This window comes from Mus musculus, chromosome 7, assembly GCF_000001635.26.
Source record: "Mus musculus strain C57BL/6J chromosome 7, GRCm38.p6 C57BL/6J".
In the NCBI taxonomy this organism is placed as follows: Eukaryota; Metazoa; Chordata; class Mammalia; order Rodentia; family Muridae; genus Mus; species Mus musculus.
In genome coordinates, this window is record NC_000073.6 from 35,728,520 (window position 1) to 35,743,567 (window position 15,048).

General features: G+C 45.4%; 1 protein-coding gene across 3 annotated transcripts in view; it reads right to left on the reverse strand.

Moving 5' to 3' along the window:
* Dpy19l3 (dpy-19-like 3 (C. elegans)) overlaps positions 1-15,048 on the reverse strand; it is a 68,961-nt gene that overhangs the window by 43,020 nt on the left and 10,893 nt on the right. For all 3 annotated transcript variants that reach the window (XR_001785529.2, NM_178704.3, XM_006539906.2), the window contains one exon: positions 1,167-1,257. Coding sequence is in view for 1 of the 3 variants with exons in the window: in NM_178704.3 (NP_848819.2) it covers positions 1,167-1,257 (91 nt within the window). In the remaining 2 variants the exon portion in view is untranslated. Of the gene's footprint in view, positions 1-1,166; positions 1,258-15,048 lie in introns of those variants that run through there.

Consider the following 15,048-nt stretch of genomic DNA (forward strand, 5'->3'; position numbering starts at 1 on the left):
CTGTCAGTGACATCAGAGTTGTTTTTGCCACGTGGCAGGGGCTCATAGGCTGGGACTTACAGAAACAAAACTACCCCGTGTCACGCCCACAGACGGCTCAGGGAGGAAGAGCTACCTCACAGGACGGGGCAGACTCTCGTCAGAACACGCTTCTGTCACAGGTACATTCTGAGGAACTACTGCTCGAGACCCTGACCTGCGCCCACGCCAGCAGCGAGGGGGCAGAGACCCAGCTCCACAGCGCCACCCTTGCCCTCAGCATCCCGAGAGGTTACCTGAAATTTTCAGGGATCCTGACTCTTGCCAAACCAGATACTGTGGCTTTGATACTGACAATATATATATACATATACATATATACACACATACATACATACATTTATTTATTTATTCATTCATTCATTCATTCATTCATTCATTCATTCATTCAGAATTAGCCAGAATGCTGAAGGCAGAGTCAGAGGCTAAAACTGTTGAGATAAACTCTCAGGAAGAGAGGGCCAACACACACAAGAGATGCCGGGTCACGGCATCTGAGGTGTCCCCATGGTGAGTGTGTGGAAGGTACTGGAAGCGCTGGGAATTTCATTGCTCTGGTTTCTTGGGACAGATTACCTGTCTCCTTTGCGCCCCCCATTCCCATCCCCTCTTTGAAAAGTGAGAAGACACATACCACGAAAGGGATTATAATCTGATAAAATAAAACCAGAAGCTCCGGAAGCTCAAGAGATGGCTCAGTGAGTACAGTCTGATTCCCAGCACCAACATGGCAGCTCACAACCATCTGTAACTCAGTCTTAGGGAACCCAACACCTTCTTCTGACCTCCACAGGCACCAGGAACACATGTGGTACACAGACATATACGAAGATGAGACATTCATACATTTAAAATTATGAGCCGGGTGTGGTGATACCAGCACTCAGGAGGCAGAGGCGGGTGGATCTCTGAATCCAAGGTCAGCCTGGTCTACACCATGGGTTCCATGAGAGCCAGGACCATGTAAAAAGACTCTGTGTCAAAACAAAACAAACACGTGCGCGCACACACACACACACACACACACACACGCGTAACAATGCATCAGGTGCAAAGAGGGGAAGGGAGAGGATGAGGAAGCAGGGCAGAGGAGTCAGCATGCCCACATCAGTAGCTGCCGGGATTACCTTGCAGGAGGGTCGGAGCCTGCAGCATCTGCTTGTAGTAAGAATAGTACAGTCCACATTCCGTCCTGAATGAGATCTCTCGCTCTACTTCCTGAAACAAAGTGAGAACTGCTTGGTTTACTTGACCTACTTTTGTTGAAACGCCCACTGTTACTATAGAAACAAGATACGGAACTACAGAGCTTAGGAGAGAGAGGATACTCTGCACATACCAGAAATCTTAACATAGCGAGGCATGCAGGCTAGTGCCTGCAGTCCCGCCAGCTGGAGGGTGAGACTGGAGGGTCACGAGTTCAAGGCTGACCTGGAGACTCTATGGAGAGACCCTGCCTCAAAACAACCAAAAGAAGGCTGACGATGGGGGATGGGCCAGGTCATTCTCTCTACTCTTGTAGATGCGTTTCCATAAAATGTTTTATTTTTTTAAAACCTGACAGAACTTGTTTCATTTAAGGTGTATTTCAAAGTTCATGGTTTCATACAACTTACAACTACAGAGAAATCCACAAATCACCACTGGACCTAAGCGATGAGAGTTCTCAGCTCTCTGAGCTTTGAGAGACTGGCTCAGCAATAAAGAGACTCCATACACACTTCTATCTTCAAAAGCATAAATGATTTAAAAAGCTATACTCTCTGCCACCACAGACCCCTTTACTCCAGTGTTCCAAAAGCCAGGCCCCCGAGCTGACGTCACACTGTGTAAAAAGTGGTGTAATATGCTCGCTAACACAGAGATCCATACTCCACAGACCTCAGGCAGCCGGGAGAGTTCAGAAACGCTCACATCTGCTGCCAAGCTGCTAAATCCTCATCCCAGCTTGTCTCTGCTCATTCCTACCTGCGTGATTTTGGTTTGCAAAGAGTAATAAACATTTTACTAAAAGAACCATTCATGGGCTAGAGAGGTGGTTGACCTTACAGTGGACATGGGTTCAGTCCCCAGCATGCACGTGGCAACTCACAACCCTCCGTTGCTCCAGCCCCGGGGAATCTGATGCCTCCTTCTGGGGTACTGCATGCCCACTACACTTACAAACATGCAGGCATATAACTGTACATATAAAAGTTAAAACAACATTTAAAAAAAAAAAAAAGAACCACTTGGGCTATTTATCTTCCGACCTGAAAATTCGTGTTCTTCTCCCACCCTTTAGATACTTTTTCTCTCCTTTAAAGCACTATGAATTAGGGCCAGTGAGTGGGCTCAGATGATAAAGGTGTTTGCTGCCAAGCCTGACAACCTGACTTCCATCCCATGACCCACTTGGTAGAAAGAGAGAACAAACTCCCACAAGCTGACCTCTGACCTCTGTACACCTGTCTTGGCAAATATATGGTCCATACATGCACACATATGAATGTGCGTGTGCACACACACACACACACACACACATGAAAAACTTCTGTAAAATATAAAAACATGAAGAACCCACTCATGTGCTTGTGGAAAAATCATTAAAAAGATATTCCTAAGAACTAGAGTGTCTCGGCACAAGCTGTTGAGACGGTTGAGCAGGTAGCCTGCAGTCAAGCCTGACTACCTGAGTTCCATCCTGAGCCCACGTGGCTGAAGCAGAGAAAGGCCTCCTGCAAGAGGTCCGCTGACCTACACAGATGTGCCACGATACCACATACCCACACCCATGCGCATGCACACACAGATACACATGTGCATACATGCACATGCACACACAAGCACAACTTAAAAGAAATTTTATAACAATGCCAAAATATCCAACTATTGACTCCAGCAAACTATTAGCTGGTCCTGTTCCTTCTAGGACCGTGTGAGTACAAGCTTTATATACAGAACTTTCTTTCATAGAAAAAAGCATTAAAGAAGAGGAGGAGGGCTGGTGAAATGGCTCAGCGGTTAAGAGCGCCGACTGCTCTTCTAAAGGTCCTGAGTTCAAATCCTAGCAACCACATGGTGGCTCACAACCATCCGTAACAAAAATCTGATGCCCTCTTCTGGAGTGTCTGAAGACAGCTATGGTGCACACATATAATAAATAAATAAATAAATAAATAAATAAATAAATCTTTTAAAAAAAAGAAGAGGAGGAAAGAGAGGAGTAAGAGGCATGAAGAAGAAGGGAGTGGAGGAGGAAGGGGGAGAGGAAGGAGGGGCAAGGGAGAGAGAAAGAGGAGGACAAGGAGGCAGGGTCTGCTGGCACGGTGGCTCAAGCCTATACTTCCATTATCCAGGTGGAGACGGGAGAATCATAAAGTCCAGCCTGGGCTACAGAGTGAGACTTCATATCAAAATCAAAGTTTTAAAGGGGCTGGCAGTGCTGCACATGGTAGCACATGCATTCAATCTCAGCACTCAGGAGGCAGAAGCAGGCAGATCTCTGAGTTTGAGCTCAGCCTGGCCTACATAGGGAGTTCCAGGTCAGCCAGGGCTGCACAGAGAAACCCTGTCTCTAAAGCAAATGAAGAACAACAAGGAAGAGCGCCGTAGATGCAGCCCAGAAGTACAGACAGCCTAGCTTGCACACGATAGCACAAAGGCAAAACAAAGACAAAACCAATGGGAAGCCACCAGTCCCAAATCAACCTCAGCATCCCCGCTTCATGCAAAGGACGATGGGGAAAGTGCTCCTTCTCGGCTTCTACAGTGGTACTGACTTATCATTCACAGCAGAAAGAGGCAACCTTTCCTAGGCATTACACCAACCGGGCCATCTTTAATCTTTGCAAACACACGACTTATTGATAACATAAGACCAAACTGCTATCCTGTGCTTCTGCACAGTTCAAATTCTCACCCAGTCAAATAACCATGGAGACTGCCTATTGATGTTAACTGAGCAAATACTAGCTTTTGTCCATGCAATAAATAAATAAATAAAACAAAAATAAGCCCACATTAAGTGTAATTACACTCCTCTTTTCTCCAGCTGCCTTTGCGCGTTCACAGTGCTAGCTACTGCCTTTAACAGAGCATCCTAACTCTGAACCTACAGTCACGGGGGGGGGGGGGGGGGGGAGCCAGCTCAGTCATTCACAGCTTTGGGCTTCATTTCCTATAGAGCTCTAAGGGGGAAAACAAAGGCTTATAAAAGAAGAGGGGTTATTCAAAGTATAAAGAGTGGAAGGCTTCGTGCCCTTCCCCCTCTTTACTATACCCAGAACAGTAAAAACCAAAGAGGGATCTAATTAGTAAAGAACGCATTCAAACATGATTAATTGGTAATCTTGGCACCAGCTGTCTAGAACCAAATGCTATCCTTTATTAGACAGACACTCGCAGGTTTTACATCTGCTTCATGCTAAGAGAACATCTGCCTCGTTCAAACGCTTCCCCAGTTCTACAGCAATTTATACTTTGTCTGGTGGATCTCGCCAATGAAAACGTACATCAGTGGTAGTTACCCTCTGCAGAGCGCCAAGTGGACCAATACTTCTAATTTTAATTTGCATAAATGGGGAGCAGTATTTGGTGGAAGAATAAAAATGTGTCTGACGATAATAACAGAAGCAAGCAGAAAGACAGATGAACTGCATTCTTGTTCATTTGTGTGGATGTGTGCATACACACTCACACGCACAATCCTGCAGAGCCGGCAGAGGGTGTTGGAGCAATGGAAGCCAGAGTTCCAGGCAGCTATGAGCTGACAGTATAGGTGCTGGGAACTGAACTCAGGTCCTCCAGAAGAGCAGTAAGTGCTCTTAACCTCTGACCCATCTCTCCAGCCTTGTGAACTGTATTTTCAAAGATCTGCATCCCTAAAAACATCTCAGTAGCAGCTTGGATAACATTGTAAGTACTAAAAGAGGAGAGTAAGAGGACTGTTCACAGTTGATGATCTGTACCCGAGGGCACGCAAGCGTGATGCTGGCAATGCCCGAAAGGTTTTCAGGCCCTTTGAGGATAATGGCACTCAGCTCAGGAACACAGCAAGTTCATTTCTAAAAATCTCACATCAATAACTTTTGTTGGTAAAAACTGTTCCCTCCCATCTCCCGATAATTAGGCTGCTGGGAATGGAGAAGCCAACGACCCATTAACTCTCTGAAATGCTGTTTCAGAGTTAACAAATCATCTCACCAAGAATCGGGGAGTTCACGGGAAGACAGCTGTGCAGAGCCCCGCACTGGGAACCATGCCCTTGGCAAACATATTTATGGCACGTACATGGTTTATTGTCTGGTTAAATTCCCATCCATCTGTTAGGATGGAGGGATTCCTGCCCTCGAGTTGACTAAAGCTGTGACACGTGACAGCTGACAAGCAGGCTGGTGAGAAGGTTAAGTCTTGCAGGCTCTACCGGCTCCACTGGGCCTGCCCAGAAGCCACCAGCAGCATCTGCGGATTAACCCCATTTATTCCAGGGACACCTTGCTTTGAAGGAGTACGAAAATCCTGCAACATGAAACCTATGCAGATGCTGGTGAAACAGAAGCCCGAGAAAAACAGACTAGGGAGAAGCTGGGAGAGCCATACACGCTTTGAACGGGTGGAAACAAGAGGTCTAAGAATCCAGTCCTGGACCCAAAACAACAAAATCAGTACATAGAAAACAACGGAAAAGGCACATGACAGCTCACAACCTAAGTCCAGTTCCAGGGGATCTAAACCTGTCCTCTGATTTCCACTGTCACCACTTGGTGCATATACACACATGCAGAAAAACACTTCACACGCATAAAATAAATCAATCTGAAAAACATTTCTGGGCGTGGGTGTGGAGGCTGAGGCAGATGGATCTCTGTGAGTTCCTGGCCAGACAGGTCTGTAGAGTGTGACCCTGTCTCAAAAAAAGGATGGCGTGTGGATGCTGGTGAAGTGGTGTCTGGGCAGAGATCTGGAGGTGACTGTTGGCTGAGTGGATTCCAGAGGGAAAGGCAATGATACGGAGCCTCACAGGAGCACCAGGAAGAACAACCAGGAGGGTGTGGCAGCCTGAGTGCAGATGAAGTACAGGGGAAGCAGGTATGAAGGGCAGGAGGTGGGTATCAGAGGGCGCATCTCCTTGTCCCATAGGTGAGGCGGGCTCCGGGCCTGTAACTTAAGAGCTTGGAATGGTGGAGTGTGCAGAGGGGAGTTAGGAGTTTGTTTTTATATTCGTTAAGCTTGGAAAGCAAAGGGGATTTATATTTTGAGAGAAGATCTCACTAGGTAGCCCAGGCTGGCTATCACTGAAGTGATCTTTGTGCTTCTACCTCGTGCTAGGATTACAGACATGCACCACCATGCTTGGCTACACACCACACACACACTTATATAATACATATAGTATACACCACAAAGGTGCAGATGCCCAGTGTGGCCAGAAGAGGGTGTCAGATCCCAGGGAGCTGGAGTTATAGCTGGTTGTGAGCTGCCTGACATGGGCACTGGAAATCAAACTCAGGTCCTCTGGAAGAGAACTACGTACTTTTAACCACTGAGATACCTCCCCAGCCACTTAGCTTTATATTTTTAAAGTTTTTTTTTAAAACAATAAACAAAACTGCAGAGTTCTGAGTGGTCCAACTGGACCACTGGGTGAAATAAACCAGGTTTGGAAAGATCAACAACAGTATATGCATTCCCTCACATGAAGATCGAAACATAGAACACCCATGACACACAGACGCAGAAGGGCTGGCTATGTGGGATAGAGGAAGGGGACCAGAAGGACAGGGAGCAAGACAGGATGGAGACAATGTTTTCCTCATGTGCAGGATCTAGCTTTTCAGCAGGGACAGAGTCATGAAAGCAGAAGTGGGAAGGAGATGAGCAGGGACAAGAGAGGTCACGGGAGGTGGGCAGACAAGTTTAAGGTCAGGCAGGTGTCACATCTCATAATGAATGCCACTGTTTACACCCATTTTAAAAATAGGGGAACAAGCTAGGCTTGCATCAAGGGTCTGCTGTAGTGACACAGGCAGAGAAAAGGCACAGCCTTGAGACAGTCACCCTTTTGGACATTGTATGTGCTCAGAAGCGGGATTTGCTGAGGGAGTCCATGGAGGGTCTGAATGAGCAAGAGCCTTCAATGCCTTCCGGCTTACGCCAGTCAGACATGACGCTTTGAGTTACAGATACGGGAAACACAAGGACAGGCCAGGGCAAGCCAAGGCAGGCCAGGGCTTTGGCCTCTGCACCTGAAACGCCCGTTGGACACCAGAAGTTGGACAAGTAAGGGGCTGATACTCAGGTCTTCATTTGGAGGAATCCTGAGTGGGGCCTTCACTGGGAACCACAATCATGTTGACCTTAGAAATGAGAGTGGACAGAAGAGACCTGGGGTCTTATTCAAGAAGAGGCTAGAAACCAAGGAGTGAGTGGCCTTAAGGGGACCCAAGGGCTCAGATGCAGCAGCAGGAGCAACTCCTGAGATCACTGGGCATTTCACTGAGTGCTTTCATGGGGAAGCTATGCACTTGAGCCTGACTGGAAAGGGTTCCAGAAAGAACCATAAGAGAGAAACAGGGACTACAGGCCATTAAAACGAGACAAGAGCTCAAAGAAAGGAGGGCATGTTGCATGTGTCCCCCAGAAGGGAGCGAAGGTAAAGTGCCTACTGTCGAGTGCTGGGTCTTAGCAGAGGTAGGGGGAGGCCAGCAGCACTGGCTGTGTACACGTGAACCAGCCAGGTGTGGTGTGCAGGCTTGTCCTCAGTCCACTTCCACTCCAGCTGGGGCATGGAGAATCGGTGACATCACTCACATCACTCAATTCTTTTGAACCTCAACTTCTCCTTCATAAAATAATGTATGGTTGACAAGGATGGGGTTTCAAGATTCCAGGTAATAATCTATGTGTGATACACACACACACACACACACACACACACACACACACACACATAAGCACACACACGCATAAACATGTTTCCCTAGGAGCAATGGTTTGGCGTTGACCAGTTCAGTATTCTCAGTCACTGTATTCTTAGCAGCACAAGAAAACCAACTGCACTTTTGATGTTGGCACTGTGACAGCTTTATAAAATGTGTCCTACAGTGGTATTATTATTATTACTATTTTTAAGAATCTGGACAGCTAAAGCTATAGGTCAAGACTAAAACACCTGCCTAGAATCCTCCAGAGAGTGGTAGGGGTGTGGCTAAGAAACAGATCATTTACCTTATATGCAAAGCCCTTAGACCCACCCCTAGTGCAGGAAAAACTTGTCATAATCAAAGAAAATTCCTAGTGTCTGATATTTTTAGGGTAATAAATGGTGAAATATTCCCCACTAAAACTATAGAATTTGTTTTCTGGGGCAACACATGGCAATTCCCATTTTCCTAGAAAAAAGTCCATTTTTTCATAGACCATGGATTTGCATAGACATGGCACTTGTGATGTCACAATCGGCTTCTGGTTTGTAGTTTCTGTATTCCTACCCCATTACTTCCATCTTAGTGCACTGGTGGATGAGGTCACACTGATGGCTGTCATTTTCACCAAGTGTTTTCCTATTTTCTAGTTATTAATCTGCTTTTTAGCTGTATCCGTCCTTTTGGCAGACTCTTTACTTTCCAATCCCATGAAGGAATACTCCATTCCTTTCTAGATACTCAGTCTTACTCTATATCATACTATTTAAAGCCATAAAACTCTGCATACTGCTTTGAAACACACCTCTGATTTCTAGATTTCATTTATAATTTTTAAACATTCAACATCCACTTCCTCTCCTCCACAAATACTCTAAGGAACACTTTCAGGCACGTCTGCAGCAGACAAGGCCCAGGTTTGATTCTCGGGGCTGCAAGTGAAGAGAGAGTGATGTTGTGGGTGGGGTGGAGACGGGATGGAAACTGGTAAATTACAGATAGGAGAGAGTTTCATATTTAGTTAGCTCAAACTTATTATTTAAAGGAATGAATAAATCAATGAGAAAACTGTCACATTATCCTGAAGCAGGAACCAGAGTGTTTACTTTACTGGGAGAGTGAAGTCTATTTTTTTCTGCAAACAAAACCAACACACACTTGGCTCGCAGTCCAGAACACTTTCTGCACTTGTAGCTGACCCAGGTTGAGTTTCCAGCACCCACACCAGCAGGCTCGCAATTGTCTGGCACTACAGTTCCAGGTGATCCAATGCCCTCTTCTGGCCTCTTGGGGCACAGCACTCATGTGTGCATGCACACACATAAGCATACACTCATCTACATGCATAATTCATAATTTAGAAATAAGTTTGGAAGTTGGATGTGGAAGTACACAACAGTGAGTTTGAGGACAGCCTGGTCTACATTATAAGCTCCAGGCTACCCAGGAGTAGTGAGACCCTGCTTAAAAAAAAATAAAAAAAGTTTGTTGGATATATATGACATCGTTACGTTCATGTATCGAGTGTCCTGCTTTTGGGAATGCATATGTGATTGTGTCTTTGTGTTTTCTCTCTCTCTCTCTCTCTCTCTCTCTCTCTCTCTCTCTCTCTCTCTCTGTGTGTGTCCTGCTTTTAACTTGGGAACTATTCAGGGTGACTTTCTTAACTACGATGACCCAGGACAATTTATTTACCTTTCTGTACTATCTACTGATGCTCTGCAATGAGTAGTGTGGCCAGAGTAGTATGACCATGTGTGTGCCCTTCTGTGCTTTGGGGTAGTTTTCTTCCATAAACACACCTATGGGGCTTTCCATTTTGAGACAGCTTCACTATGGAGCCTACCCTGGTCATGAACCCAGATCTCTCAATTCTCCTATCTGCACTTCTTAGGAGCTAGAATTCCAGGCATGTATTACCATACCACTGATCTATTTATTGATTTATCAGGTTGTTGTTTTTGAGACAGGCTCTTAAAGAGTTCAGGCTGGTTTCAATCTCGATGTAATTGAAGATGCCCTTAAACTCTGATCCCAGTGCCGAGATCACGGGTGGGCACCACAACATGGTTTTTTGGAAACTGGGGATAAACCCAGGGCTTCCTATATGTTATCTATGCAAGCAACTCTATCAACTGAGACCTGTCCCAGACCAACTTACTAGTTTTGAAATAGACACACATTTATAGATATGTTTTGATCTAGCTATAAAAGAGAATCCAGGATGTCTCCATTGCCTTGGTCTTTTTCTCCTTCCCCTTCATGTGTTATGTAATCACATCATTCCTTGGTCATTGCATTATACAACCCAACATTACACATGGAAGCCCGTGTTATATATCTAATACAGTTTATGCTGTGGCATTAGGTATCCTTGGGCCTATAGTAAATAATGTGAGTTACACTGACAGCATTTCTGACATTTAGAAAATTCTATTCTAGTCTAGTTTTTTAGTTAGTTAGCTTGTTTTGTTTTTGAGATGCAGTCTAGCTAAATAGCCTTGGCTGGTTTGGAATTCACTATGTAGACCAGTCTGGCTTCTGTTGGCTGCTTCTGCCACCTGAGTACTGAGGTTAAAGGCATGCAATGCCATGCCCCACATTTGTCACTGTTTAAAAATCTGTCCACAGTCTGGGTTAAATATTTCCTATCAACTTCTTACAGAGCTTGAAAATCATTTCCCAGGCTAAAAAGAGTTTGTATAATGCCTTTGGTGGTTTGAATAAGAAAGGCCTTCATAGGCTCATGTATCTGAATGCTTACCACCAGGGAGTGGCATTATTTGAGAGGATTAGAAGGATTGGAACAAATGTGGCCTTGTTGGAGGAAGTGTGTCACTAGGAGTGGGCTTTAAGGTTCCAAAAGCCCATGCCTGGTCTATACTCTCTCTCTTTCTTGGCCTTCAGATGAGGAGGTAGCTACTGTTCCAGAGCCATGCTCCCTGCCTTGGTAATGGACTAAACCTCAGAAACTATAAAGGGTAGGAGGAAGTGAATGCTTTCTCTTATAAGAGTTGCCTTGGTTGTGATGTCTCTTCACAGCAACAGAACAGTGACTAAGACACTGCCTTTATATAGGGTGAGAGAAGTAAGGTGACATGTCAATTGCTTATTCTATAAGCATCATTTAAAAGTAATTAATTTTTTGTGGCAGACTAATATGTAAGTCTCTACTGTAGGCCAAGTTTAGCTTCAAACTCACGACCCTCCTGCCTTTGCCTTGAGTGCAGGCATTACAGGTATATGTACTACCAAAGTCAATTCCATCATGATCCCCAATTTTCACACGTGATTATGAAAAATTTTGAGGTGAGAGTAACCTATGACTCTCCTCCTAGGTCATGTGATCTGTAATGGCAAGAGATTTCTTTCTTTCTTTCTTTTTTTTTTTTGGTTTTGCGAGACAGGGTTTCTCTGTGTAACCCTGGTGGCTGTCCTGGAACTCACTCTGTAGACCAGGCTGGCCTTGAACTCAAACTCAGAAATCCACGGGCCGCTGCCTCCCAAGTGCTGGGATCAAAGGCATGTGCCACCACGCACGGCTAACAGATTTCTTTATTAAGTCCTGCAATTGACCTCTTCCCTCTTCTCGCTCTCTGAAACTGGAGGCTGTGTGTACTATAAAGTCGGTCTGTCACTTAGCTCTACCCCAGTGCTAAGTCTTACACTTACACTGCTCTTCACTTTGTATTCTTCTGTGCGTACAATAGTGGTGTACACGTGTCACCTCATGGGCATGAAGTGAACACCTCTGTCATGTTGGCTCTCTCCTCCCCACACACTCAGATTGTCAGGCTATGCCCAAAGTGCTGCCACACATCAGGCCATCTCAGTGGCTCAGAATTAATGTGTGTGTACAGATACACACATATACACATGCATGCATGCATGCATGCATACATACAGGGTTTCATGTATCCTTGGCTGGGCATCAAACCCATTATGTAGCCCAAGATGACCTTGAACCTCTCATCCTCCTGCCTCTTCCTCTTAATTGCCCAGATTACAGGTCCACTCCACCACAGCACATTTTTGTGGTGTTACATCCTGCTAATAATTTTGCTGGTTAACTTTCTTTGGAATTAGCTGTGTTCTTTCAGTTTGTAAACTCAAATTCCCCTTTATCCTTCAGTTCTCTGGGAAATACAGTTCTGCTTCACCTTTCCCTCCTGTTTGGCTGGCTCCCGGCGTTCCATGTTCGCTGGTCTTTGTCTTCCCTGGCTCCCTGCCAATCTTTGATTAATTTCCCTCAACTGTATCCATTTACAAGCCTGTCAAACTCCTCCTCCTCCTCCTCCTCCTCCTCCTCCTCCTCCTCCTCCTCCTCCTCCTCCTCCTGTGCTTTTCTCAGTCCCATCTGCAGGGTGCTGACTCTGGTTTGGTCCTATTTTCTTTTTTCTAGATTCTGTGGGATTCTCATGTATCCTTTCCCTTTGTGGCCCTTATCTCTTTATAAAAAGTACAGATGTTGGATAGAGAGATGGTTCAATAAGTAAGAGTGCTTGCTGCTCTTGCCGAGGATCTGTGCCTACATGAGCTCACAACCACCAGTAACTCCAGTTCTAGGGGATCTGGTGCCCCCTTCTGGCCTCTGAGGACACTGCATGCAGGTGGTGCACACATATACAGGCAGGCATTCTTATTCATAAACATATATATTTTTTTAAAAGGCTGTTTTGAATCTATCTTTCAAACTAGCAAATAGTTTATTTCAGAGGCAGGGTTTCATCGTGTAGTTGAGGCTGGCCTTAAACTCTACCCTCCTCCTGCCTTAGCCTCCTGAGTGCTAGGGCTAAAGGCCTGTACCACTGTGCCTGGCTATTCCTGAGGTATTTGTTCAATTTTGATGTGTTTGCTATAACGTTTTCTGGTTTCTTCTTCCCTTTTCTCTTCTGGTATCATCGCACAACCTTCTGCTAGCTCCTTTTGGGTAATTAGTCATTCTGAGTATGACTGACTAATTCTTTCTTGAACAGTTCCTTCCAAAAAGGCTTTAGGAATAGAGGTGGAAGACACAGTCAGCAAAAGCGGCTTTAAGATAGAGGTTGTTTTCAAGAGTGACTTCTTAGCCCGCCCTGGTGGTTTAATCCCAGCACTCAGGAAGCAGAGGCATAGGCAGAGAGAAGGTCAAGGTCTGTGGTCTACATAACGAATCTCAGGCCAGCCAGGGTATATGGTGAGACTCTAAGAATGACGTCTTTAGTTTTCTCCTCAGTTTACTGAACAGTGATTGGCAATGATAGGGTTATTCAAACTGTGCTACCACACGCCGCATGACCCGTAGGACTCCTTTCACGCTGCTTAGCTCCCTTCTGTCACAGAAGCACTTTCAGGAAGACTGCTCTGTGGCTCTTTGTGCCCATTCCCACAGTCCCCATTAGGACATGGGTGGCTTTGCCTCTCAGGACATGCCTGCACATCAAGCCTGTCTACACTCAGGAGCTTCTCCTGAAGGCTGAGCTGGAGAGACTCTGCTCAGCACGTTTTACACTCCCTGGCCTTCACGGGATTTTCCTGGAGTCTGGCTAACGATCTTCCTAGGCTCCTGAGACAGAGAGTCTGGGCGTAGTGTGGTAGAGGATGCTTTCTACGTGCAAGCCTTATAAGGAAGAACTGGAGGGAGGGCAGGAAAGAGAATCCAGCTCTCTCCATTTCCTTAATTGTTCTGACACAATTTCAAGATGAGGAGCAAGTGACATGTTTTTACTGCCACTTTAAAGTGAGAAGTTAAGTAAGTAATTTTGGGAATTTAATGACACAATTAGAAACAATCCAACACTCCAAAATTGGGGCACAGTCAAAGAGTGAAGTAAACAGTATACTCACGTCACGTCTGCTCAATTCTATAGGCATACGTTTTTTTTAACCTAATAAACCCAAGCTTGGTAAAGGGGTGTAACCGTCTGTGTGAGAAGCATGTGATACAATGTCAGATATGGTGAATTAAGCGTAGGACATTGGGTTTGCTAGGAAAAATGCATATGCATGCAGGATGAAAAGTAGAAGGGAAATGAAACCCGGGCATGCACAGATGAGTCAAATGCTCTGCCACTAAACCACACTTTCACCTTTAGCACTCAGCTGTTTTCCCCCTTATCATGCTCTCTCTCTCTCTCTCTCTCTCTCTGTGTGTGTGTGTGTGTGTGTATGTGTGTGCCTCGAGACTGAACCCAGGGTCTAAGCAATACTCTACCCCTGAACTACATCTCTGGCCTATTTTTACTTTGTTTACATTTAGAAAGGATCTTGATAAGTTGCCCACGCTGGCTTTAAACTTACTCAGTAATGCTCTGCCTCAGCATCCTGAGTCCAGCCAGCTCTAAAAACATTTGATAAAAGTAATGTGTACTGAAGCTGGGTGTGGTGGCGCATGCCTTTGATCCTAGCACTCAGGAGGCAGAGACAAGTGGATCTCTGTGAGTTCAAGGCCAGTCTGAACTAAACTTCTAGGCCAGCCGGGATTACACAGTGAGACCCTGTCAAAAACCAAAGTGTGTGTGTGTTTGTGTGTGTGTGCGCGCGCGTGTATGTGTATTCCTAAACATAAGTACAACCTCTTCTATCAACATAACGTATGGATGTTTGTATGTACGTTTACATGATTGTTTGAGGTTAGATAACCAATTGCTGTGCCCTTCCCTGTTTTTAGTGACAATTAATGGAAAAAGAGGCCACCAATGGGCAGTAGTGAGTCTTAAGCACTGTTTCATCTCAAAGCCTGTTTCACCATCACAGTACAGTGTGCATAACAACAACAACAAATAAAACATAATAAATGCTCAATAAATAGAAGCATAATGGCAACGTAGCCTTTCTCTACTGACAGCTAACATTAAACTGCACTGCCTGTGCCCCACCTGCCAGGACTAGCGATGTCCCCTCAGCCAAGCTAAGCTGCTTCTTCCAACCCAGCTCCGGACAGATCCTCTCAGCAGCCACCTGTCCATCCCCCTTCCCTTCCTGAAACCCCACGGGTTCACCCTGCTTCAAACACAAGCTTATTTACTTAGCCCCAGTAATGCGCTGGGCTTTAAGGGCAGTGGGGCACTGTGCCCTTTTGGCTTGTTTTGATTATGATAAAGGACAGTAGAAAAAGCATGCTACA